Raw genomic sequence first — 26,061 nt, 5'->3', positions numbered from 1 at the left:
GTTTGGGTGCTCCATGAGAGAGGAAGCTTCCAGAGTGTTCTGTTTCTTGACCTAGATAGTGGGTTCTCAATTTGTGGTAGTTATATGCACTTTTGTTCTGTGGGCTTATATTTATGTGTGCTATTTTATAATGGAAAACATTTTTTTAAAGGATTAATAAAAGAATGAGGAAGATGTAGTTGGTCAAAGAGGTGTGCAAAGGCTCTGTGGCCAGAGAGGAAGCTTGGGAAAGTCAAGGGCCTGAAAAAAAAGCTGGTGTGGATAGGGTTGGCAAGACTTAAGGTGTCCTTGACAGGGACATGAGGCTGGGGCGGGGGCTGGGTAGGAGGCTGTGTTGGGCTCTGTAGGAGTGGGGTGCTGTTGCTTTAAGATTTTATTTTTTTTAGCAATCTCTATATTCAACATGGGTCTTAAACTCACCACCCAGACTAAGAGTCACATGCTCTACCAACTGAGCTAGCCAACTGTCCCTGCTTTTAGGTAGGAGTGAGACATAATCTGATCTATGTTGAAAGGATTGCTCCGGCTCTCTTGTGGCCTAGGCAGGTGGCCTAGGCCAGTGTTGGGGTGGTGGTGATAAGAATTAGTTGGATTTGACATTGTGAGAACTTAGTGATGGTTTGGTGTGGGGATTGGGAAGAGGTGGCTTGCGGTTCCCTTGACTGGATACTGGAGCACTTCTCTGGAGTTCTATGTGAGGACCAGCTCTGGGATTTTGCTGCAGTGGTACCCTGGATCCTCATATTCTCGAGGGGTACAGACTCAGAGCAGTTAGGTAGCTTGCCAGCATGCCATGAAGCCACCCAAGCCTCATAGATTCCAGATTGCATCTCTTCCTACTGGATCCTTCCCAGCCCCTTGACGGTCCTGTGGCAACAGTGGGAGTGGTTCCTGGAGCCAGAGAGGGAACAGTGGCACCGTGGGAGAGAGGGCCCCTGCTCAACTCAGCCACTGGCTTTAGGATGTGGGCAGAGCAGGGGACCAGTCAGAGAAGGAAGTGGGTGAAGCTGGGGAGGTGGGGGGAGAGGAGGGGAGGGAGGGAAAGGGAAGAAGATAAGTTCCTGATTTCAGCACCTGGAGGACCACCTGCACTATCATTACTGTTACTTTTATATTTCTTTCTAGACCATTTTTCTGGGTATGTATAACTGAGTTGGAATGAAAGTATATGTAAGCTTTCACTTGAATTTTATGGGCATTGTACCATATATTCTGTGAAGAATATCTTTGCAAGGAAAGCTCTTTTTCAATGTTTAATTATGAAAAATTTAAAAATAATAGTACAGTGTATGCCTAATAACTTACTACCAAGAATCAGTAATTGTTTACATATTGCCAAGAATGCCTTATCTATATGTATTGAATATAAATCATCTGATAAACCTCTTGAAAGTAGTTTGTAGACATCACAACACTTTAAATAGCTCAGCATGCACCTCCTAAAAAATGACATTTTAAAAATACCATTATTCTATCTAAGCTCCTAAAAATAAGGACTCCTAAAAATAAGGATATTTTCCTGTGTACCATTATTACACCTAAAAGTTTTATTTATTTATTAAATATTTTTATTTATTTGAGAGAGCATGCGAGCACAAGCAAGGTGAGGAGCAGAAGGAGAAGCAGACTCTGGGACTCTGAGATCATGACCTGAGTCAAAGGCAGACACACTTAACTGACTGAGCCACCCAGGCGTCCCTACACCTAAAAATTAATTGTAATTTTCTAATATCTAATAAGCACATCATTTTTAAATTCCTCCAGTTGAACCAAAAATGTCTTTTATAGCCTCCCTCGGGGGACCATATACCAATCAAAATTCATGCATTATATTTTGTTGTGCCTCTTCAGGAGTCTCTCAGCTTAGAACAGCTCCCTATGGGCACCTTCTCCCTCCCTTCCCCACTATGACATTGACTTTTTGAAGAGACAGGGGCAGTGGTCTTGTAAAATCTGTGTCTGGATTTGTCTGATTGTTTCCTTGTGGTTTCTTTGATCCTTTTATGGGCTGTAAACTGGAAACGAGTGGTTTGAAGAGTCCGTTACGTTCAGGTTGATGTTTTGGGCAGATCTCCTCCATCTGGATGCTCAGTGTCCTGTCAGCCTGTTCCCTCTGCTGTGTCATCATTTGTTTTATGCGGAGATGCTAGATCTTTCCATCAGAAATGTAGATTTCCCTCTTTGCAGTCAGGAGGTAACCTGTGAGGTGCTTCCTGGGCACTATGCAAATATCCTTCTCTTCAGCGGTTTTCAGCATTCCTTCCTAAGACTTGCCCAAATCGATTAACAAGTTTGCAAAATGGAGACCACCCCCCCCCGCCCCCATCACTTCATCCATGTTTATCTGTTGGTATTCTTCTGTAAATTTTCCCCACTTCCACTGGGGAAGGACTACAATTTATCTTTTTTTTTTTTTTTTTTTTTAAAAGGCAGGGTAATTGCTGGATTCTTTCTGTTTAATTACCAATTTTCAAAGTCAAGATTTGGTAGAAAGTCATCCCTGGCAGAGGCAAATGTTCCCTTCTTTCTCCCTTTCTGTCACCAGAGGTTCACTATTTTTATCCAGCGTTTTACAATCAGTCACAGTCATTCCTTTTGATGCCCACATTGTTCACTTTTTCCCAGGAGAGCCCCTACAAGCTGGCTCTTTGGCCTTGGAGCATTTGCTTGCTGGGTTGCCATCTGTTGTTTAACTTTCGGGATGGAGCCCCGTGGTGGGGATGTGGGGCACTTGTCCTGGGGCTGAGGCTGCTGGCGCAGGCCCATGAGCCGTGCTGCCCTCCTCTCCGTGTTGCCCGGGACATGCAGCGCCCAGTGATTTCAGCACATCCACCCGGCAGGTCTTTGCTTTCTTTTTTGGGGGTTGTATCTCTGACTTTTGCATCTCCATTTATTTTGTGTTCCTTTTCTGTGGTTCTTAATATTCGTAGATGTATCTGTCTCTTCACCTCTCTGTACGTGAGCTCTTTCCAGTCTTGTGTTCTCTCCACTATATCCTGTAGCTCTCTGTTTGGTCTTGGTTTTGTCTTGTACACGATCTATGACATTTTCTGCCGTGTACATTTTTCCCTCTAGCCCCTTACATGTGGATTTTAATTCTGCTGGGGCATGATTGTTTTTGCTTCCTTTTCTAATCATGGCCTGTATCGCAGCTTGTTGTACTTTAATTTCATCCTGTTCTCATTTTGGTGCTCCTTGTCCTTGAAAAAATTTTAATTTTTCAATAGAGTCAGTGTCTTCCTGTAATCCTACAACAAGAAGCATGTATTTGCTAAAATGGTTTTCTGGTTTCTGTAATAGATTAATTCAGATTTATGCCTGTGTTTTATGGTATATCTTTAGCCTCCTACCTCTAACTTTCTTGTTTTGATTTATCAGTCCTGGAATGTTTGCTGGTCTGTGGGTTTGAATTGCTGTTCAAACAGGGAGTGTGAGTCCTGCCTGAGATTGGCCCCACATCCAGTGCTGAGCTTGTGCTGCTCTGGGCCGGCTCTTCCCACCACCTCTGAGTAGTCTGAGTAGTGTGGTGCTTTGGGTGCCCTGCCACCTGCTTCTAGCTGGCTTTGCTCTTCTGCATCTGAATGTCACGGTGCCTGGGTTGTGGTGGTTTTCCTGAGCCTGGCTCTGGCCCTACGATGGTGAAGTACACCCCAGGATCCAGGATGAGTGGTGCCTTGTCCATTGTAGCAAAATGGAAGAGGGGCACACTTGTTCTTTTTTCTTTATTTACCATTGTAACCATTTTATTTATTTATTTATTTATTTATTTATTTATTTATTTATTTATTTAGAAAAGATTTTATTTATTTATTCATGAGAGACACACACAGAGAGAGGCAGAGACAGGGGAAGCAGGCTCCATATAAGGAGCCCGATATGGGACTTGATCCCAGGACTCTGGGATCACGCCCTGAACTGAAGACAGACGCCCAACCACTGAACCACCCAGGTGTCCCTTAACCAATTTTATTTTTAAACATTTTTTACTTATTTTCAAGTAGGTTCCACGCCCAACGTGGGGCTTGAACTCATGATCCTCAGATCAAGTGTCACATTTTACTGCTGAGCCAGCCAGGTGCCCCCTCATTTTAACCATTTTGTTTTATTTATTTTTTTAAAAAGTATTATTTATTCATGAGAGACACAGAGAGAGGCAGAGACACAGGCAGAGGGAGAAGCAGGCCCCATGCACAGAGCCTGATGCGAGACTCGATCCCGGGACCTCAGGATCACACCCTGGGCCGAAGGCAGGTGCCAAACCGCTGAGCTACCCAGGGATCCCCATAACCATTTTAAATGTATATAGTTCAGTGCTGTTAGGTACATTACCACGGTGGTGCAACTGTCACCAGTATTTAGTTGCAGAACTTTTTTATCCCCTGTAGAGAAACCTCTTCCCCATTAAGTAGTCACTCCTTGTTCCCTACCCCCCAAGCCACTCATGTGCTGTCTGTCTCTGTGGGTTTGCCTCTTCTGGACATTTCATATCAGTCAGTGGAATCACACGGTATGTGGCCTTTTGTATCTGGCATCTTTCCCTTAGCATCATGTTTTCAGGGTTCATCCATGTTGTGCGTGTGTCAGCGCTTTGTTCCTTTTTATGGCTGAATAGTATGCCATTGTATGGATACACCACATTTTGTTTATCCCTTCATCTAATATGTATTCGAATTGCTCCTATTATTTGGCTGTTTTGAATAGAGCTGCTGTGAACAAGTTATTATTTGAAAGCCTGTTTCCAATTCTTTTGGGTATTTACCCAAGGAGTGGAATTGTGGGGTAGTTCTGTGTTTACCTTATTGAGGACCCTCTAAATTGTTTCTCACAATGGACATGCACTCTTAAATTTCCAACAGCACGACAGCGATGTAGGAGGTTCCAGTTTCAACACACTTGCCAACACTTAGTTGTTTTTTTCTTTTTTTAATATGTTATGGCCATCCTGGTGGGTGTGAAGCAGTATCTCCTGGTATTGATTTGCATTTCTTTGGTAACTAATAATTTTAAACATTTTTTCCTGTGCTTTTTGGCCACTTGTGTCTCTTTGGAGAAGTGTCTATTTCAATCCTTTACCCATTTTTAAGTTGGGTTATCTTTTTGTTGTTGAGTTGAGGGGTTCTTTATATATCCTGAATACTGGACCCTTATCAGATCAACAAATTTTCTCCCATTCTGTGGGTTCTCTTTTCACTGTCTTTTTTTAAAAAAAAGACTTTATTTATTTATTTTAGGGAGAGAGAATGCATGCCAGTGGGGGGAGGGGCAGAAAGAGCAAGAGGGAGAGGGAAAGAATCCCAGGCATACTCTGTTTGGAGCCAGACAGCAGTTGATCTCATGACGCTGAGATCATGACCTGAGCAGAAACCAAGAGTAGGACACTTAACTGACTGAGCTCCCCAAGCGCCCCTCTTTTCACTGTCTTGATAGTGTTTTTTGATGCACAAAAGTTTTAAATTTTGACGAAGTCCAGTTTTATCTACGTTTTTCTTACTTATGCTTTTGGTGTTCTTTTTGAAAAACCATTACTGAATCCAAGGTCATGAAGATGTACTTTAATGTTTTCTTCTAGGAGTTTTATGGTTTTAGCTCTTTTTCTGTTAATTTTTGTAGATGGTGTGAGGTAATGGTCCAGTTTCAGTCTTTTGCATTTGGATGTCCCAGCACCGTTGAAGAAAGCTACTTTTTTTTCCAGGGGGATTCAGCCTCTCAAGCATATCCTGTGATACTTAAAATCAGCTATGAGTTTCTTAGAATTGGTTGGTAATCTTGACCATTTTGGAGTGGCCTCAGTGGAGTTCACAGAGGGATTCATAATAGCATCATTCCTGTGGATGGTTATGAGACAGTTACACATTTGAAGGGTTTGAACAGAAACAATTGTATTTCTGACTTTCTGTCATCCTAGAACTCTCCTATATTTCAAGTTGGGGGGTGTGGACTTGGTTTACTTCTTTTCATAGTTTGGGAAAATTTGAAATAAATTATTCCTTTTGTACATCTAATCCCACTTGGTGGTCTTTGTATTTGAACTCTTTGATAAAGATGGATTGATACTCAGAAACTGAGCAAAAAGTCTAAGAAACTGTTCTTTATCTCTTTTCTCTATGTTTTCAGGTACTTTAAGAGGGCAAGTAAAACCCAGTTTTGTAAAACCCAATACTGAGTTAGGAGTCTGATTGTCCAAGTGTATTTTTACTGTGTACTAGTCATAATTGTCTAAGCGTATTTTTATATCTAGCCAGTATTGTGCATGAGCTGGATTTTGCTGTTTATAGAAACCCTGTAGCTTCTTCAGTCTCCATCAGCACATATGGATACAACCATTTGGGGAAATGATTTGATGGCATGTTTGAAAAACAGGAAAGCCCATACTCTTTTTTTTCTTTTTTAAAGATTTATTATTTATTTATTTATTCATTCATTCATTCATTCATTCATTCATGAGAGACATGGAGAGAGAGAGGCAGAGACACAGGTAGAGGGAGAAGCAGGCTCCACGCAGGGAGCCTGATGTGGGACTCGATCCTGGCACTCTGGGATCACGCCCTGAGCCAAAGGCAGACACTCAACCGCTGAGCCACCCAGGCGTCCCAAAAGTCCATACTCTTGACTCAGTAATTCCACTGGTGGGATCATATGCTGAGGAAATAATCTTAAATATGAAAAAATACGATGACATTATGTTCATTGCAGCATTAATATAAAAATGCAAACTCTAAGACACTCCAGTGGAACAACTCAGTGGATTAATGACCAGAGCTGACATAGCTCTTTCATGCTGGCATCAGGCACCATGCACGGGTGGTCTTAATTCACTTTCACGAGTGCGCGGATGTTGCCATGAGGTGGCTGAGTGCCCAGGCCACACAACTGGGAAGTGGCAGAGGGAGTTACTGCTCTCTTGTGCCTGCTGCAGCCATTTTGGTGACTGAGGAAGGCAGTAATGTGGACAGTACTTTGTGATGTTGGGGAAACAGAGAGGCAGTGTGTACAGAATGCCATTCAGCTGTGTGCAAAACACCGTGCATAGGAAGTAAGACGAGGAAAGTTTCCAAACTGACGTCAGGGATTGTGCCCTGATACCAGGGATGGTACAATTTGGATTATTCTTATTTCTACTTTTATGAATTTTCTTTTTTTTTTTTTTTGAAGATTTTATTTATTTATTCATGAGAGAGACACACAGCGAAAGTGAGAGAAAGGCAGAGACACAGGCAGAGGGAGAAGCAGGCTCCATGCAGGGAGCCCGACGTGGGACTCAACCCCGAGTCTCCAGGATCAGGCCCTGGGCTGAAGGTGGCACTAAACTGCTGAGCCACCCGGGCTGCCCTACTTTTCTGAAGTTTCTAAAATAAGCATTATTGTATGCTAAAGAAAACAAAAACAAAAGCTTAACATGCTATCCTTCAATTGAGGATTCCTGATATGGATAGTATAGGATGCAGTGCTTTGGTAGTAGAAGATGCAGAAGTCTGCCCTTAGTCTGTTCTCTGGAATGTTCTGAAACAGTTCCAACTGTCAGATCAAAACAGAGGAAGTTTAAGGAGCCAGATATACAAAAGGGCATCACTTGTAAAAACATAGGATTTAAACTTCATAGTATCCTAATAAATGAGTACATTATATGCAGTATCTTAGTTATGTTCCCCTTGTTTAAATGTTTAACTCCTGTGTTGAAAATAATGCTAAATTTATCTAAGCAGGGTTCAAGGTCTTGATATAAATAAGATACACTTTTTTTGGAAAGATATATTTTAGCCTGACGCTGAAACTATTGCATACATGAAATGCTGTCAGTTTCTTAGATTTGCTCATAATTATTTCAGTGTCCTTAAGCATTTGAAAAGATGAACCGGAAATAGGCTACAGAGAAACAAAACCCCCAAAACCAGATCTGGTGACAGTATATTTAGAAAAGCAGGTTATTAAATAATTTGTGTATTACATAACCCCACTATTCTGTTTTATTACGCACTGAGAACACACTGGAAGGATGTTATCGCAGGATGTCAGTGGCAGGTGTTAGCAGTGGCTGGACTGAGTGTTCTCAAGTGAAGAAAAAGCACTTCCCGTAAGCACGGCAGCCCAGAGGCTGCTGCTTAATACAGGACTTTATTTCTGCCTTCTGTCTGAAAACGGGCAAGGGGGCAGTAGAACCCAGGGAGGAGGCGTTTGAGTACTGGTGGTTATGACACTGCTTTGCGGTGCATGTGAGCTGCTTTCCCTGGGCATTTCCTGCTCTGGGCAGCCCCCCCTGGGGTGGGATTGGCAGGTCAGGAACGGGGGTGTAGGGCAGTAAGCTGCCTTTAGCTACAGTGGTAGCAGCTCTGGGCCTTGCATTGAGGCCTCTGGTGTGTTTCATTCACTTTTGAGTTGCCAGGGCACCCTGCCTGTACCTCTGATGGAAATTTCCAAATGTACACAAAAATAGAGGAGTTTTCATCAGTCACCCAGTCTAAACAGTCATCAACATTGTGTCTTTCTTGTTTCCTCTATCCCCAGCCCCAAGTCCCACTTTCTTCTTAGTATTCAAAGTGAATTCCTATGATACCTTTTACTTTGTAAAAGTATCCCTCTATCACTGCACAATTTCCTTAAGGGTCAAGGGTCCTGTCTCTTTCACCATCATATTCCCAGCCACACTTGCACTTAAGTGTTCGATAAATATTTGTTGGAACCCAGAGTGCGTTTCACTCCGCAGGTCCGTGGGGAGATGGATCGCGCTCTGTAGGCTCCCAGCAGCCGGGTGAGGCTCTGGTGCCTTGACTGCACCACAGCGTGCATGTACTTGGAAGTCACTCCTGCTGCCCGCTGTTGGGTTCGTGCACATCTGTCCCTGTGTTCTCCCCAGAGAAGTGGGGGAGTAGTTTTGACTGTGGCTTTAGTCTCACTTGTAAGAACAAACAAAGGAAACCTATCATCACGCATACTTTTTCATGTTTTCACTTGATGTCGAAATGTGGAAAAAGTTGATGTCAGACAGACTTGGGTTTGCACCCCACGTCTGTCCCTTCTCTGTGGACATAGGTCCTCTCTGGATCTCAGTTTCTTCATAAAGGAAATGGGATAGGAATTCATTACAGTGGTGAAGATTATATGAGATCCTAACACTATCCTTTTCTGCTGCAGAGTGGGCCCTGTGCAAACACAGACTCTTGTCTTCTCCCTGCCTGTGTGTGTGTGAGGAATGGGAATATGCAGTGTCTCTCTGAGGCGGCTTGTTGTGTAGATGAAGTGGGATCATCTGTGGGAGCCCTTAGCTGGGGGCTGTCCTGTGTGCTGCGCCCGGCTGTGACCTCCCTTCCGTGGGAGTCCTTTTACAGTTTTGTACCTTCCAGGGGGCTGATTTCCTTCCCTGTCTCCTCTGCTCTGTCCCTCCCCCGCCCAGAGGGAACCATTCAGCCATTTTTATTACTTTATTTGGTTAATTCTTCCATTGTTCCTGTTTGAAAATTTAAAAATAATATATGCACATAGTTGCTTTTGAGTTTTATCTCTACACACACACACACACACACACACACACACACACAAATACCCTCTTTACACAAGAGGTAGCATGCTCCATACATGTTCTGCACCTTTCTTTTTTTCACTTAATAGAGTCCAGAGATCATTCCATAGCTGCATAAAGATCTTCCTCATTCTTTCACAATCATAAGTAGTCTGTTTTTTTTTTAAACATACCATAGCTTATTCAACTGCTTGCATCATTTTCAGTCTTTTGCTGTAATATTTTGCAGCAGATAGCCTTGTACAGACTTCATTTTATGCTACTCGCCAGAGTATCTATGGGTGGGCTTCTTGGAGTAGATGTGCAGGGTAAAAGGGTAGATGCATGGGTTTGCTAGGTTTTGGCAGGTCCCCGTCCTCAGGGCTCACCTCATGTCCCATTGTATTAGTGGTGCTGAAAAGTACCAGTTTCCTCAGGGCCTCGACCACAGTGCCTGTTTGTTTTTTTCTGTCAATCTAATGATGATAATATATTTTAGTTTAGTATTTTTTTTAAATGAGGTAGCTTGAGTGTTTTTAAGGACCATTTTTATTTATTTTTTTTGTGAATGGATTCTTTTATTTTTTGCTCATTTTCCTACCAGATAGTAGTTTGTTCTCAAATTTTAGAAGCTCTTACAGATAGGGAGATTAGCCCTTTATGATATTTTGCAGAAAGTTTCCTCAGAATGTGCTGTGCTTGGGTGCTGGGGTGACTGAGATCACTAATACAGCCTCAGCCCTTAGGATCCCTTGATCTGGCCAGGGAGTCAGCCACATGATAGAGGGTCATAGATTTGTAAAGCATTGACAGCTGGCTCTGCCTGGGGAGTTGGAAAGGCTCCTGGAGGTGGTGGCATTTGAGTTGGGTCTCAGGCATAGGAGTTTTCTGTCCATAGTGAGATTCCAGGTAGAGGAAAGATCTCTCCAAAAGCAGAGGCTAGAAAGGAGTCAGTGTGTTTGGGTCAGATGGTTCTGGAGCTGAGGTAGTAGACCCTGGGATGCATGTGAGAGGGGCCTGTCCAGGTTGGAAGGAACCCTGAAGGCCACAGTTGGCTTCCCTCCAAGATGCAGGAAAGCAAGGGGATGTTTGTGAGTGGGCCCCAGCACTTTGCTTAGGGCAGGGTGCCTATTCAGCTCCTCAGGGGAACTTTTAAACTCTGTGGCTCCCTGGGCACCTGTTGGGGGGGCGGCTGGCAGTTTCAGAACGTGCTAGGTGATGCTCCTGGCAGTGCGAGTTGAGTGCCAGCGGAGGACTGGCTGCAGGTTGGAGGGAGCATGGTGGAGAATGAAGGACCCAGGTTCCCTGACTTCAGTGTGGGGCTCTGGTCAGAAATTCACATTCTCAGGATTAAGTAGTGGATTACTGTTACAAGTGTTCCAGGGGTTCTGGTGGTGGTGGTCTGGGTCACCCTTGGGAGACACTGAGGTGGGAGACAGAATAATTTAAGCCCAAGGTGGGGATCTGAACTAAGCTGATGACAGAGGGCCTGAAGATGGAGCAGAATCTTGAGTGACTTTAAAGTGAAGTCCACCCTGGTAACAACCGGTTAGGAATGGGGGACTGAAGGTGGAATGTGTGGTGGGAGTTGAAGCCACATGTGTTCTCACACATTAGTAAAGCAACTCCCTTGCTTCCCTGGTCCTGGCAGGACATTCATGTAGGTTTCTGTGACCAAGTCTGAACCATGTGGCCAGGGTTGGAAAAGTGTGATCAGTGTTGTGATGTTGGCCACACGTGGTACAACCAGCCCACTCAGAACTGAGAGTGCCTTAGCAAAGAGGTGGGGGAGTCAGTCGGATCATACATGGTCATAGGAGGGCCCTCAGATTTAGGGAAAGTGGGTGTGAACTCCAAATGAAGGGCAGGTCAAGGAGCAGCTCTTTTGGGGAATTTGGGCATTACACTTTGGGGACATTTTTTGGCTTTTCTACTTTGGTCCTGCCTCATATTAGTGGAACAGGAATGGGACGTCTCCCTAACAGCAGAACCTCTTGTGACATAGGGGCTTTGGGACATGGCTGCTTTCAGTCTTGCAGGGTAGTGACAAAGGGGAAGTTGGGTTCTCTTGATTGGTTAGAAAAGAATGGCTGTCCTTTATTCGTGAGTTAGCATTTTTGGGGGTCTTTAGGGGAAAAAAATTAATGTGGGGCACCTCTGTGTTGGATTGGTGGCACCAGATACAGTATCTGGCTCTTCAGAGTTGAGAGGAATCCTCCAGCACAGCAGTAACCCACGTGTGCCTCTGGTCTCTTGCTCCTGCTGGTTGTTGGTGCTGTGGAGGCACTAATGTGTGTGATGTTCGGTTGTGGCCTGAGGTGTGCGGACTTCTCAGCTTCTTTTTTTTTTTTTAACGATTTATTCATTTATTCATGAGAAACACACAGAGAGAGAGAAAGAGGCAGAGACACAGGCAGAGGGAGGAGCAGGCTCCATGCAAGGAGCCCGATGCGGGACTCGATCCCAGGTCCCCAGGATCACACCCTGGGCTGTAGGCAGCGCCAAACTGCTGCGCCACTGAGGCTGCCCTTCTCAGCTTCTCATAGGATGGGGTAAGACCAGGTGGTGATAGGTAGGGGAGTTGCAGGTAAGCTGCAGGTAGTTCTGAATCAGGATAAATTGGGAGGAATTTGTGGGTGATGTTTTGAACTGATGGAAGAAGCTACCCTCGCTTAATTTATTTAAATCAGTTATCAGTAAATTTTTATGATTCACTTTGCCAACAGAAATTTTTGGCCTGCTGTCTAGACCCTAGGTTTGAATTCTGGGTCTTTTTACTAGTTGTGTGGCCTTGAGTGACTTAACTTAATTCTTCGGACCCTCAGTTCCCTAATCTGTAAAATGGGAGTATTACTTCATAACTCCGAAGTTGATGGAAGGTTAAAAGATAAAAATGCCTCATATGTATGTAGTAGATGTGATGGGTACTCAGTAAGTATTTACAGTAACCTCGGGCATCTCCGGTGGCGCAGCGGTTTGGCGCCGCCTGCAGCCTGGGGTGTGATCCTGGAGACCCGGGATCGAGTCCCACAAAGGGCTCCCTGCATGGAGCCTGCTTCTCCCTCTGCCTGTGTCTCTGCCTCTCTCTCTCTCTGTGTCTGTGAATAAATAAATAAAATCTTAAAAAAAAAAATACAGTAACCTCTGGGTCTTTGGCTATGTCCTACATGCCTGCCTTCTGTGAGCAAACCATACTGTTTATGGTATTCATGTACTATAGAAGGTTCAAGATAAGAGTGAAGGGGGCCTCATATGTCTTTGTGGTCTTTTATTAGCTGTTTAACCGTGGGCAGGTTTCTCAGTCTCTCAGTGCTGGGTTTTCTTATTTGTCAGTTGGAATATTAGCACGTATTTGTCCTGTTAAGGCAAGCAGATGTAAAAATGCTCATGAAAATTACAAGTTATATGCAAATTTAAGGTCATAAGTTTTACCAGCTTTTTTTTTCCCTCAGAAACATTTTAATAATTCTTTTGTGCATTAACTTTTATGCTAATATCCCCACTTTTTTGGAACTTGGTGAGTTTGGATGATGTGGACTAACGTAATCAGGCTTATGCAGGTTTTTGTTGAAGGACAAGCAGATCGCCGATGTGAACACTGGGCTAGGTTTTCACTTCTGTCTTCTCCTGTATCTTCCTCCCGCCCTGTTATTTCCTGGCCTGTGTGCAGCCCCTAGCCCTGTCTGCTGGGGTAGGCAGGCCGGCCGTCAGGAACACGTGCAAATCCTCACCCTTACCCATACCAGACACTCCTGGCACCAGCAGAGCTCTGAGATTTTACTTCTATCCCTTTATTGACTAGCTTTGTTTTCCCCTTTCTTTTCACATACTGCATAACACACACATTAATGCCAATGCAGCCGAAACGTGCATAATAAACTGCATGTGTGAATCCAGCAGAGCATCAGGATGTCGTCTCCAGGGAGCCGTCCTGTCCAGCCCACTGCCCTTCAGCATCTCCTAGTCACCATTGGACTTACTCTGGTTCATGCCTCCTTCCAGTTTTCCATTTAGTAGTTTCTGTTTCCTGTTACTGTTCTGTAGGCCTTCTTAGAATGCTCTGGATGCTGGCTCTGGCCCTTGGCAGTATTACGTGTATCATCTCCCAGACCGTGGCTTCCCTTTTCCCTTTCTTTGTAAGGTATCTTTGATCAACAGTTCTCAGTTGGAATATAGTAGGCTTTAGCAGTTTTATAGATTGTGTTTAGTATTTTTTCAATCCTATTTAAGACCCGTGCCCGCCATTTCCAAGGTTATAAGGCAATTCTCCTATATTGTCTGATGAACCTTTTAAAATTCTGCCTTTTGCATTGCGTCAGTAGCGCACTTGGAGCTGGCTTGTGTCTGTGGTGTGTGAGGTGGGGGGCCTTAAGGGCATCTTTGCCCTCAGATAACCTGTTGTGTTAGGCCCGGCCACTGACTGGTCCTTCCTTGTCCCCAGCTGGAGAAGCTGCTGCTGTCACACGTCATGCTTTCACATCTGCAAGCAGCTATTTCTGGGCTGTCCTGAGCCCCAAATGCTGCTTCTTGTCATTTTCTTTAAGGAATGGTCCAGGACAGGTACAGATGCTTTGTTGTAGGATATTCTTTGAAGCGCTGTTGATAGTATTGAGCGAGAAGCATCCCATATGTTCCAGCTGCGCGAGTGAGTTGAGTGACACAGGCACCTCGGTACACGGAAAAACTCTGTGGCCGACAAAGATATATTCACTAATAGGGAAGGGTGTTGACATGTATCATGACAGAAAAAATAGGAACTTAAAGGATGGTACGTGCACTATGATTTTATGTTTATAGAAAGTTAAGAAACATGCAGGTTAAAAAAAACCCGCCCCCCATCTTTGCTTCCTTCCATTCCGGTCACATTTGGTGCTCTGTGCTCTGGCTTCACCCTGGCACGTCCTCTTCGGATTCCTCCCAGTTGGCAGCATCAGTGTGGCCGCCTGGGTGCTTTCTCCTCACCCCTGGCCTTGTGCCCAGTTTCTCCTGTCCTCCTTTGGGTTCCTGCCTCTCTGTACCCGAGCTTCGTGTCCCGGGGTTCCTGGTTCCCTGTGCCTCTCTCCTTCGCTCCTTTTCCATAGAGACCATACCAAGGTGTCTCCCCTGTTAAACCTTCTCTCACAGCCTGACCTCCTGTCTGCTGCTGTCTCTCTGCACAGCTCCCCCAGCACCCCTGAGGACCTCACGGGCATGTCCCAAATGAAGCCCCCAGCTTCCCCCGTGAAACCAGAGTCCTCCTCGCCTCCATCTGCGGTGGTGGTCTTCCTGAGCACGCTCATGTCTGTGCCCCTCTCTCCCAGAGGCTCAGTGTTCCTGGCCGCCCTCTCACAAGAGTTTCTGAAGTGTTCTTTGTGCCTCCGGGTTTCCCTCTCCCTTTCGTCCAGACTGTGGCCAAAACCATCTTTCCAAAGTGTACATGAGGGCCTGAGACCCACAGGCCTGGCTGTCAGTGATCTGGGCGGGTTTGACCAAGGCTCGAGGGGCCTGTTCTTTCCTTTTCCTGCCCACTGGTTTGAAGCCTTTGTCTCCCCCGCCAAAGATTTTATTTTCTTATTTGAGAGAGAGCGAGCGCGCGCACACACAAGCTGGAGGGGCAGGGAGAGAGAATCTTAAGCACACTCTGCGCTGAGCACAGAGCCTGTATGCAGGGCTCGATCCCACATCACTGAGATCACGACCGGAGACGAAACCAAGAGTCGGGTACTTGACCGACTGCGTCACCCAGGCGCCCCTCGTTTGAAGCCTTTTTAAGGGCATTTCCAGAGCTACCTTCCTCAGTCCTTTGTTTCTGAGCAGGATGACTTAGAGACTTGAGCTTCCCCCACAACAGGTGCCCAGTCTCGCCCATGGGCCAGGTGCTCTCTGTGCTCACCGTGGGTGGCTGTGGCACCCAGAGCCACGCTTAGGCTCAGGCTGAAGACTGCCTGCCTATTTGTCCCTGGAGTCCAGGTTGGGGATTTACTTCCTCTCTGGAGGTGGCCGTGGGGCTCACTTTGCCGCTCTGATTCTCGGTGCCTGCACGGGTTTCCAGTCTCTTCTTTCTTGTTCCCCATGGTAATGAAGGTGCCCTGGATTGCTTGAAGGACAGAGTGTGCCCTTTGGTTTGTGCAGAGAACTTGACAAAATGGTTCTAAGAGCCTGGCCGTCCAGCCTGTCCTGATCGAGCTGTGCTTGAGTCTGGGTTTTTGACTTCTGGTTCTCTGCTCCATTGGGCATGAGGAGGAGCCCTGCCAGCTGAGCAGTGTTTCCTGTGGGTGCCATTTACAAGCTGCCAAATGCAAAACACAGCAGATTATTCAGGGGTGTTATTTTCTTGACCACTTTTAGTTCATTGCTTTGACTGAGTGTTTAAAAATATTCTGCAGCATATCTATAGTATTCTTGAGCAGCGAATCAGGAGAAGAAACGCAGTTTCTGAGAAAGCTTCAAAGAAATGTTGGTCTTTATCTTTCCCCCAGCCTTTTCCGCTGAAACCCACCAGAGTCTTTTTCTGAGTGCTCTTGTTCTATAAATAGAACAGCGGCCCTCCTTGGGTAGCCCAAGATCGCAGCTCTCATCCGCTTTCTGAAAGATTTGTGTGTGTGTGGTGGAGTGGATTGTGTCTTAATTTTGCTTTTCTTTTATGTGTGAGATGTGTGGCGGGAGATGCAAGAAAAAATACTCTAGCGTTTATCCTTTAAAGATACTTATTTTAACTTTTCTGGGTCTGGGCTTGTTGGTTTTGTTGTCTTCTTTTTTTGGTTTGTTTTGTTTTTAAATTTGCATTTAGGAAAGAGATGGAAGTGGTGACTTCCCCTGCAGAGGTAAGGAAGACGCGTGGGGGCGAGGAGAGGTGCCTTCGTCTGTGAGCAAGTCCTGTGAGGTCAAGGAGGAGGCTGTCCTGGAGCACAGCCCTGGCGCCCGTGGTCCACATCGCTGTGCGCACACGGGCGTGCTCTGGGTCTCTGAGGAGCACGTTGACACAAGTGTCCGTGTGTACTTGGCTCTGAAAAGAATGTTAGGAAGCAGCCTGGTAGTCCTGTATCGGGGATGGTTTCTCCCTGCAGCTGCTGCCATCAGAGGTGGGCCTTGCTCTCGCCTTGGATCGGCCCCTGGTTCAGCACGTTCCCGCTCCTCAGAAGAGCCAGCATCTTCGTTTAGTTAACGATGGCAGTTTCAGATTCTGGGATGGTGGTTGGCGTGTCTGTTCTGTTGTTCTTTGGGTGACGTTGTATTCTTGTCTCTCCTGCTGGCACTCTTTAATTACCTGGGAGAGCCGGTGGGTGATGTCCTCAGAAGGAAAGGCCAAGGCATGTGCCACAGAATGAGGAGGGAGATCCCTCAGGAGTTTGCCTCTGGGAGTTGGAGCACGTTGCTCTTCGGACTGCGAGGCTGGCCTGACCTGGCGCCTGGTCACGGGCTGGCACGTGTGGCTCCCCCTGCCCAGGGAGCTCACAGAGAGGATGTCCTGTGGCGGGGATAAGGCAGAGAGCAGCCGTGTGCCTTCACAGGACCCCCGGGCACTGTGCTGCTCGGGTGGGGGTCCTGGTGCGTGGCCCCGTGTTGGTGGTGTGTACGGGACCGGGGGCTTGCTTTGGCGTTCTTCTCGGGGGCAGGGGGGGTTAACAGCATCCCGAGTGCCCTCCCTCTGTTTGGAGTTGGCCGATGGAGGGACCAGACCGTGCTAGTGTTCTGCTCTTGTCTTCTGACGTGTTTAGGTTACATGGGGTGTCTGGTTTCATCTTCTGTTGTCCTGAGTGGCCACAGGTACTCAAGTGCTTCGGATAGATACTTTATTTAAAAGGTTAAAGTGCAAAGCTATACAGGATTAGGTAATTCATCCAAAACTTGTCTGAGCCAGTATTTGTGTACTTGAGCAGAGTTTTTTTGCATTCTGCTGGATTCCATGGTGAGACTCCATGTAGAACGGCCGTTTCTGTTAGCTGGGGAAAACCAGGTATGCCCATGCGGAGAGCCACGCACGTTGTTTATTCATTTTGCCCGTTAGTGGCTCCCAGTGGTTCAGACCTCTAATGATCAAGTAGTTCTTTGAGCATTCTAAGTGGCCTGCAGGGCTCCCTTGTCCTATTAGACCAGCCCCCGGGGACAGCACAAGAGGGGAATCAGCTCCAGAAAAAGCCGTGCCCTATTCTTGGCTTTAATTGAGCCAAGGTAAGTGGCCTGCTGTCCACCTTGTTTGTTAAGGGAACTCCAGTTTCATGGTGGACTGATGAGGTTTACAGGATGAGACGAGTTTTAGTGACTTTGGTTGTGGCACTTCCCTTGATGGTGTGGGCAGAGGCACATGTCTAGCTTGTGAATGGGGGTGAGGGTTGAGTGGGGCGCAGGCCTTGATCTGTGCTGAACCCCACAGCAACCTACGTCGACAATTTTGGCAACAGGATCCTGAGAAATGGCAGGAGGCCAGAGAACACGGAGACAAGGCCAAGAATAGCTGAAGAATACCAAATGCTGAAGTTGGAGAATGCTCTGGCCCCTTGCTGCTTACTGTGGCCCTGCGAGTTTTCATGTTCCCTCCTGCTGATCCCCTGGGCATGGCCAGGCACACCTTGGGCCCAGGGCACCCTCAGCCCTCAGGCATGCCATCGGCCCTCAGAGAATTGTGTAGCACTCGCAGGCAGTGCGCTTGGCCTGTCCATAGGCCAGGGTCTAGGGAGAATGCGAGAAGTACTCCAGTTAGGTTCCCGGCCCGTCGGCGTGCAGTTCCGCGGGACAGGTTTGAGGGCACCATGCAGACGCTTGCTCATGAATCGTTTCTGTGCTTTCAGACTGTCATCAAAGAGGGGATGCTGACCAAACAGAACAATTCATTCCAGCGATCAAAAAGGAGATACTTTAAGCTGCGGGGGCGAACGCTGTACTATGCAAAAACTGCAAAGGTGAGGTGCAGTGGAGACCACCTGAGAACAGACTCAGGAGGAGCTGTGGGGTGAGGGGACGACGGGACAGGTTCCATGCCTAGTGCACATCCTGGGACAGACTTCTACTGCTAGGATCTGTTCTTTCCAGTGGGCTTGCTAATGCTCTGGAGTGTTAGCTTTAGTTTGTCTCAGAGCACTTTGGTTTCTCATAAATGTTGACTTCGACTCACTTTCTTTTTTTTTAGTGTCCTATGTCACCAGTGGGAAAGGGGGGAAGTCTCACAGAAATAACCAAATTACGGTTAGAGATCTTTCTCTGGGGTGGTGGGGGGGAGAGTGTCGCAGGCTTATAAATCTTATTATGGGCTAAAAAATATATATTTTTTCTTTAAAAGCACTTTATTGAGTTATAATTGGCAAGCAAAAAGCTATAAATATTTAGTGTGTACAACTTAATGAGTTTGGAGATAAGTAGTACATAGCTGAGAAACTAATCGAAGCTGTTTTTGGAGCGTATTGGCCTTGTTGGTGTGTGAACAGGACTGTGACATTCTGTCTTGAGGCCCCTAGCCGAGCTCCTCCTTCCTCTGTGCTGGCCTGTGTGTAAGCTTTGCAGCGAGTCACAGGGCAGCTCTAGTGGAAGACAGGGAGCCAGCGAAAGCCACTCAGTTACCGTTGTGTTTAAATGAATGTGGTGTGTTGGCAAAGCTAGCTTTTGGTATTTTGAATACCACTGTTGTCAATACTGATATTTTGGTATTAAAATGTCAGTGATTCAGATTCCAGATTTTTTTGAGATGTATCCCTAGAGAGTGCATTAAACTTTGAAATTGAACAGAGCGACTTGTTTAGAGAGGGTTCTGACCACATCCCTCATTTAAAAAAAAAAAAAAGGCAACAGACTGCTTATAGTTATTTTAGTTCTGTGTGTGTGTGTGTGGGGGGGGCACGGGGTAGGAGGTTCATTACTTAAAAGGCTGAGTCTCTTTTCTAAGTCATTAGTATTTCCTCCAGGGATTCCCAATGGAGTCTTCTTAGAGGGCACAGTAAGGTAAACAGGAGATGCGGACTGTGCCGAGGGGATTTGGGGGAGAGTGGAGAGGAAAATAGGTTGGGAGGAAAGTCCCAGGTGTAATTCCCAGTCCTCCTTCTGGAGCTTGGCTGTCTGTCTCTTCAGGTCTAGATTCCTTCTGCTCTGTTCCCTCCTTTTTTTTTCCCCCCCATGGCCAGATCCCTTCTATTTGGGGTGGTCTCTCTTCCTAGGATCATTTATTTTAGCCAGGATCTTTCCCTTTAAGTGTGCTAGCTGGAAGGACAGACGATCCATAATTTGGAGCCCTGCTCCCTGAGGTGGACTCTGTGTGAGGGCATATATCACATGTAAAAGTGAAATGCTGATTACAAGAAATAAATACAGAAATCCCAGGGATGTTTTGTTTTGTTGTTCTCCATGAATGCAATCGCTAATGAATGCCTGGCTTAAAAAACACCTGGAGCTCTACCTCTGAGCTCTGTGCTCTTCGTTAGGAGCAGGTGGGGTGGACACAGTCAGTATTCGTGTAGTTACCAAGTGTTCAAGGTTCAAGGCACTGGGGTGTTTGTGGGCACTTGGCTGGGGTCGAGGGAGAGTGGGGGGCACTGCTCGGCTGGGGTGCCTTGGCCCCACACTGACTACAGCTCCTGTGTTTCTCTCCAGTCCATCATATTTGATGAGGTGGACCTGACAGATGCCAGCGTGGCTGAATCCAGCACCAAGAACGTCAACAACAGTTTCACGGTAAGACTCTGGACCACACCTTGATCCCTCACCACACTTTGCTTTCCTTTTTAATTTGGACAAGCGTGTATGAGCAGTTCAGACTTCTTATTCTTTTTTTCTGATTGGAATGCTTCCTGGCAAATTTTGAATTTAATGTTGAAAATAATAGAGTGGTTGGAGAAAAAAATGAGAATTTGGCCCATGTAAGCTCAAAAGAACAAGAATGGGTTCAAGTGAGTTTTTTGAACATGTTGTTTACAGTTTTGCACAGAGGTTTGTTTTTTATGATTATTATAGAAAATTTGGAAAACACAGGAAAATATGTTGAATCAACTAAACAACCATAATACAGTGACCTCAAAACATATGCTGTTTATGTTTTGGTGTATTTCTTTTTTTCTTTACTTTTAAACTGTTCCCCTCCCTACCTCCAAATTTACAGAAGTTACATTGTACTCTTTGCAAAAGTTCCCAGTGCCTAAAATCATGCCACCTCACCACTCAGAGGTAGCTAAACTGCACACTTGAGAGTGTTCATCTTTATTTCTAAATACCTGTGCCTTCCCCCACACACCCCATGACATTATTATGATCCTTTTATCCTTTTTATTTCCTCTTGACAAATTATGCTGGACATTTTTCCATGTCGATTGATCAAAATGTTCCTCATATGTTTTAATGGCTATATAGATAGCATTTCTGGTATGACTACAATTTTGGTTTCAGGGGCTGACTTTAAAATCTATCTGTATAGAGTGTGACTCTAATGGCAGGAATGGAATATTTAAAAGTATGTTTCTCTGTATTATTAAGCTAGACAATCTAGAAGTAAAGTGTGCTCCCTGATTTTTTTTTTCCCCTCAATTCTTTTATAATGCAACATGGTCAATGGGGATAGTTTTCTTTACATTTAAGTTCTGACATTTTGGGTTAGTGTTAGTTTCAGATACTTGCACGTTTTGTTTTATCTTATTTATGGGCTGATTAGTGATGTGGCTGATGCAAATGGGATTTTTCTTTCCTCCATTTAAACTTATTTTGTTTTGATAAAACTAACTGCTTTTGGTTTTGGTTTGTGGCATATCGAATTAGTCAGGCTTTCTTGGTGGTCTCTCTTATTTTTTCCTTCATTTTATTTGGAATATTTTAATTTTTACTCTGTTAGTTTTACTGTTTACTTACTGGCTGAGGAGAAACTTCTAAAACTGTAAGTGGATTATTCTGTGATTTGTGGCTTTTAGAGTTTTTTTTTTTTTTTTTTTTTTAAGATTTTATTCATTTATTCATGAAAGACACAGAGAGGGAGAGAGGCAGAGACACAGGCAGAGGGAGAAACAGGCTCCATGAAGGGAGCGTGATGCGGGACTCGATCCTGGGACTCCAGGATCTTGCCCTGGGCCAAAGGCAGGCCCTACACCGCTGAGCCACCCAGGGATTCCATGCTTTTAGAGTTTTTAATAGGAATAGGTATTTTGTTGGGGTGTTTTTGAGCGTTAATTTAGTTGATTGCATTGGTTTTACATATTTGTACATTTCCTAATAATAAATTGTTCTAAGTAATGTTAAATTTTGCAACCTAATTTTGGGTTTAGAATGTTCCTATCTAATGTGTATGGATGGATATTTCCTTTGGGGTAGGAGGTAACTTTTGTTGTGTTTTTATCTCAGAGTTAAACTAGCCCCATAAAACTCATTTAGTAATTTTCCATAACCTTATGTGTTCTAGAACACTTTATATGGCTTTAGAACTGATGGTTTCTTGAAAGTATGAGAAAGGGAGGTAAAGCTGTGAAGAGGTTTATTTTTGCTTTCTGATCAGTTGAGCTTTTTTATTTTTACCCTTTTTGTTTGTTTGTTTGTTTTAAAGATCATTTATTTATTTTTTTGAGAGAGAGAAAGAGAGAGCATGAGTGGGGCCCTTGCAGAGGGAGAGAGAGGGAGAAACAGACTCCCTGCTGAGTGAATGCCCTGCTTGACCCCAGGACCCTGACTGGGGTCATGACCTGGGCTGAAATCAGCTGCCTAACTTTCTGAGCCACCCAGGCACCCCTGCATTTTGACTTCTTGACTCCATTTTTGTAATTTACTTCCCACTTAATCCCACCTTCGAATTTAGTAGCATATATTATTTGCACTTTTAAACTTCAGTGTCTCTGGTTGTATCATCCTTTTGCATTTCTAATTTTATTTGTTTAGCTTTTGTTTTTCTTGTCTGATTTCTTAAACTCCATCCCTTTTGTTGTTTTTGTAAAGGAACCAGTTCTTGGATTATTGATCAGTTCCATTTTTCTGGTACCTAATTCAATTTCTGCATTTATATTTATTGTCTCCTTTCTGCTTTTCACAACTTTTAAAAATGGACTGATTAGCTTATACTTATTTCCGTTGTGTGTATGTGTGTATATAATTACATAGGCAATAAAATTTTCTCTATAATGAAAACATGAGGGACTCTGAATTGAACTCTGAGTTCAGTTCTGTTCACATTCCAAAAGTTGTTTTTTGTTCTCCCAGTAGAAAAGTGTTATTAAAGACAAATTACTTTACTGATCATTCAAGTTATTGAAGAAAATTTTGAAGTATGTAAATAGGAAATTTAGAACCATCCATATTGCTATTACTCAAAGATACCTCATAATATATTTTGGTTGATATCATCCCACAAATTCATTTTATAAAATACGGTTTTTAACCTTCTTTCTTTAGTTAACAATGAGCCTTTCCTCTCATAATATCCTTTAAAATCTTGTTTACTGGGATGCCTGGGTGGCTCAGCAGTTGAGCGTCTGCCTTTGACTCAGGGAGTGATCCCAGAGTCCTGGGATCCAGTCCCATATTGGGCTCCTTGCATGGAGCCTGCTTCTCCTGTCTTTGCCTCTCTCTCTGCCTCTCTCTGTGTCTCTCATGAATAAGTAAATAAAATCTTTTTTTTTTTTAAAGATTTATTTATTTATTTATTCATGAGAAATAGGGAGAGAGCACAGCAGAGACATAGGCAGAAGGAGAAGCAGGCTCCATGCAGGGAGCCCGATGCGGGACTCGATCCTGGTACTCCAGGATCATGCCCTGGGCCAAAGGCAGGCAGTCAACCGATGAGCTACCCGGGCTTCCCAGTAAATAAAATCTTAAAAAAAAAATCTTGTTGCATTGTACTATAATATACTACTAATGTTGCATTGTATTCCGTCATATAAATGTGTAAGTTTATTTAACCAATCCCTATAGTGAATGTTACATTTTTCCCCATCATAAATAATATTGTAATATACACTTGCACACAGATTCTTTGGTGCATTTCTAATTATTTCTATAAATTCTTAGAAATGGAATTCCATTTAAGGTACAAGTATAAACTTTTATTTTTATTTATTTATTTTTTTAAGATTTTTATTCATGGGATCCCTGGGTGGCGCAGCGGTTTGGCGCCTGCCTTTGGCCCAGGGCGCGATCCTGGGGACCCGGGATCGAATCCCACGTCGGGCTTCCGGTGCATGGAGCCTGCTTCTCCCTCTGCCTGTGTCTCTGCCTCTCTCTCTCTCTGTGACTATCATAAATAAAAAAAAAAAAAAAAAAAAAAAAAAAAGATTTTTATTCATTTATTCATGAGAGACAGAGAGAGAGAGAGAGGCAGAGACATAGGCAGAGGGAGAAGCAGGCTCCATGCAGGGAGCCCGACGTGGGACTCGATCCCGGATCTCCAGAATCACACCCTGGGCCGAAGGCAGGCGCTAAATCGCTGAGCCCCCCAGGGATCCCCAAAGTATGAACTTTTTAAAGGCTTTTGAAAAATAAATGAGGTACTGAATACATGTTACAACTTATGAGCCTTGAACACATGATGCTGACTGAGAGAAGCCAGACACAAAAGGCCACATATTGTATGATTCCATTGATATGAAAGCCACAATAGGCAAATCTATCAAGAGAAAGTGGATGAGTGGCTAGGAGGGGCTGTGGAGGAGAGAGGAATGACTGCCTGAGGTCCAGGATTTTCTGAGGCGGTGACAAATGTTCTAAAATTAGATACAGGTGATTGTTGCACAACTTTATGATATGCTAAAAACCACTGATTTGTATATTCTAAAAGGGTGAATTGTGGACATTGTATCTCAGTAAAAATGTTGTGGAAGAAATAGGATGGTATTATGGCTTTTGGTACTATGTGACTTAGTATGGAGCTTTGTCAGCCCAATCTGAGAATGAACCCTGATTCATACATTGTCTCTATGAGAAAATGTGTTCAGAGTGCCAAACACTTGACTTCCAGATGTAGAGACTTTCTGTGTTGGAGAGACCTCTGGAACTCCATCTCTGTCAGGTAGTTGTGGATGATTCCTAGCCTTCAGGGCAGAGGCACTGATTCTTTCACATTTATTTTCCATTTCTTTGGTGCTTTAAAAACTGCCTTTTCATCTGAGAATGTGCTGAAAGGACCAGAGAAAGATTAATACTGAGGTTCCGCAGAAACATTCCAAGATAAGGAAGCTCATCCCCTGAGTGATTCTTGATGGCATATGGAATATGGAGATAACTGGGGAGAGCTTGTGGTCCAGTTCCTCCCAGTCATGTTTCTGTAGAGACTCCGTCAGTTCTAGGGCTGCAGGTGATAGAAATATTTTCTTTGCTTAAAATTCACCCTTAATGATTGTCCATTTCACTAACCCCTGTGGTATTTACTGTCTGGACCCTGAACTGGTTGTGTACCATACAGTGAACTGCTGGAGTCTCTGTGTGTGTCTCCCTCATGGACTTTGCCAGTGCCTAGCACATGTGCTCAAGGAGCAAGTGCAGAATGAACAAATGTATTTGCCCAGAAGGTTCTACATTTCCTGGGACATCTTTGGATATCCAGCTATTCCGGTAGTAATTTCCCAGTTTCACAATTTCTACTAAAATTGCATGCCTGATACAAACAACCAATCAGCGAAAGCTGCTATTATTGTGAATCAACTAATGGTTGTGGACCTTTCGTAGCTGGAAAAGTAGGAATACATTTATTGCATGGTACAAAAGTCTCCCATTTTTATTCTTCCTCCAAATGGCTAGAGAACTGTACTGTAAAGAGATGGGGACCTGTTGGACAAGAGATTTCAAGGGAGATGGGTGGAGATATTTGGGAGAGGAGAGATTCTTAGACAGGGTGGATGGAAGAGGTGGAGCAAAGGAGACTTATGCTAGACAGGAGTCTGCTTGTCTTCTCTAAGAACAAAGTGAAGCTGGGGTGAAGCTAAAGACAGATTGCCTTTAGAGTCCTCATAGGTGGTGCGGCGGCAGTGGGAGCTTTCAGAAGATGGGTAGGAGAGCTGACAGTGTTCCTGTCTTCTCACCTTTGAGTGGCCACCCCTCACAAGGCCAAAGAACAGAGTGACATGAAGAGAAAAAGGGGATTTTCCAGCTTTAGATTCCAGCCTCTGTAATAACATGAAATTGTATTTTTTTAAAAACGCCTTTATTTATTCATGAGAGACACCTAGAGAGAGGCAGAGACATAGGCAGAGGGAGAAGCAGGCTCCATGCAGGGAGCCCGACGTGGGACTCCATCCCAGGACCCCAGGAATCACACCCTGAGCTGAAGGCAGTGCCTCAGCCACTGAGCCACCCAGGCATCCCAAATTGTATGTTTTTGATGATTGAACATGTTAATACTAATCAGTGAAAACTTAACGATTCTGCTATCTCATTGCCCCTTGCCCTTAGAACTTATGTCAACAGGAGTTCATGCAAGTTCTTTTGCTCTATCCTTTTACAAACAACATGAGTTAACATTTTAGAATATCTTTGCCACTTGGATAGTTTAAAAATGGTAATTTGTTTTGATTTGTTTCTTTGACTATCAAAGTGAGGTTGAGCATTGACCATTGAATTTCTCCCTTTGTGAATTGATTTCTTCATATGCTTTCAGATAGATTGTGGCTTTAGAGCTCAAAATTACCTCACTCATTCATTTT

General features: G+C 44.5%; 1 protein-coding gene across 3 annotated transcripts in view; it reads left to right on the top strand.

Moving 5' to 3' along the window:
• The window catches only part of DGKD (diacylglycerol kinase delta), a 106,354-nt gene that overhangs the window by 6,617 nt on the left and 73,676 nt on the right, over positions 1 to 26,061 (top strand). For all 3 annotated transcript variants that reach the window (XR_008661195.1, XM_055300151.1, XM_055300152.1), the window contains exons 2-3: positions 18,262 to 18,372; positions 20,051 to 20,131. Coding sequence is in view for 2 of the 3 variants with exons in the window: in XM_055300151.1 (XP_055156126.1) it covers positions 18,262 to 18,372; positions 20,051 to 20,131 (192 nt within the window). In the remaining variant the exon portion in view is untranslated. The remainder of the gene's footprint in view (positions 1 to 18,261; positions 18,373 to 20,050; positions 20,132 to 26,061) is intronic.

This window comes from Nyctereutes procyonoides, unplaced genomic scaffold (assembly GCF_905146905.1).
Source record: "Nyctereutes procyonoides isolate TBG_1078 unplaced genomic scaffold, NYPRO_anot_genome, whole genome shotgun sequence".
NCBI classification, from domain to species: Eukaryota; Metazoa; Chordata; class Mammalia; order Carnivora; family Canidae; genus Nyctereutes; species Nyctereutes procyonoides.
Note: the sequence above shows the minus strand (reverse complement) of the source record. Positions and strands in the feature narration are given on the sequence as shown.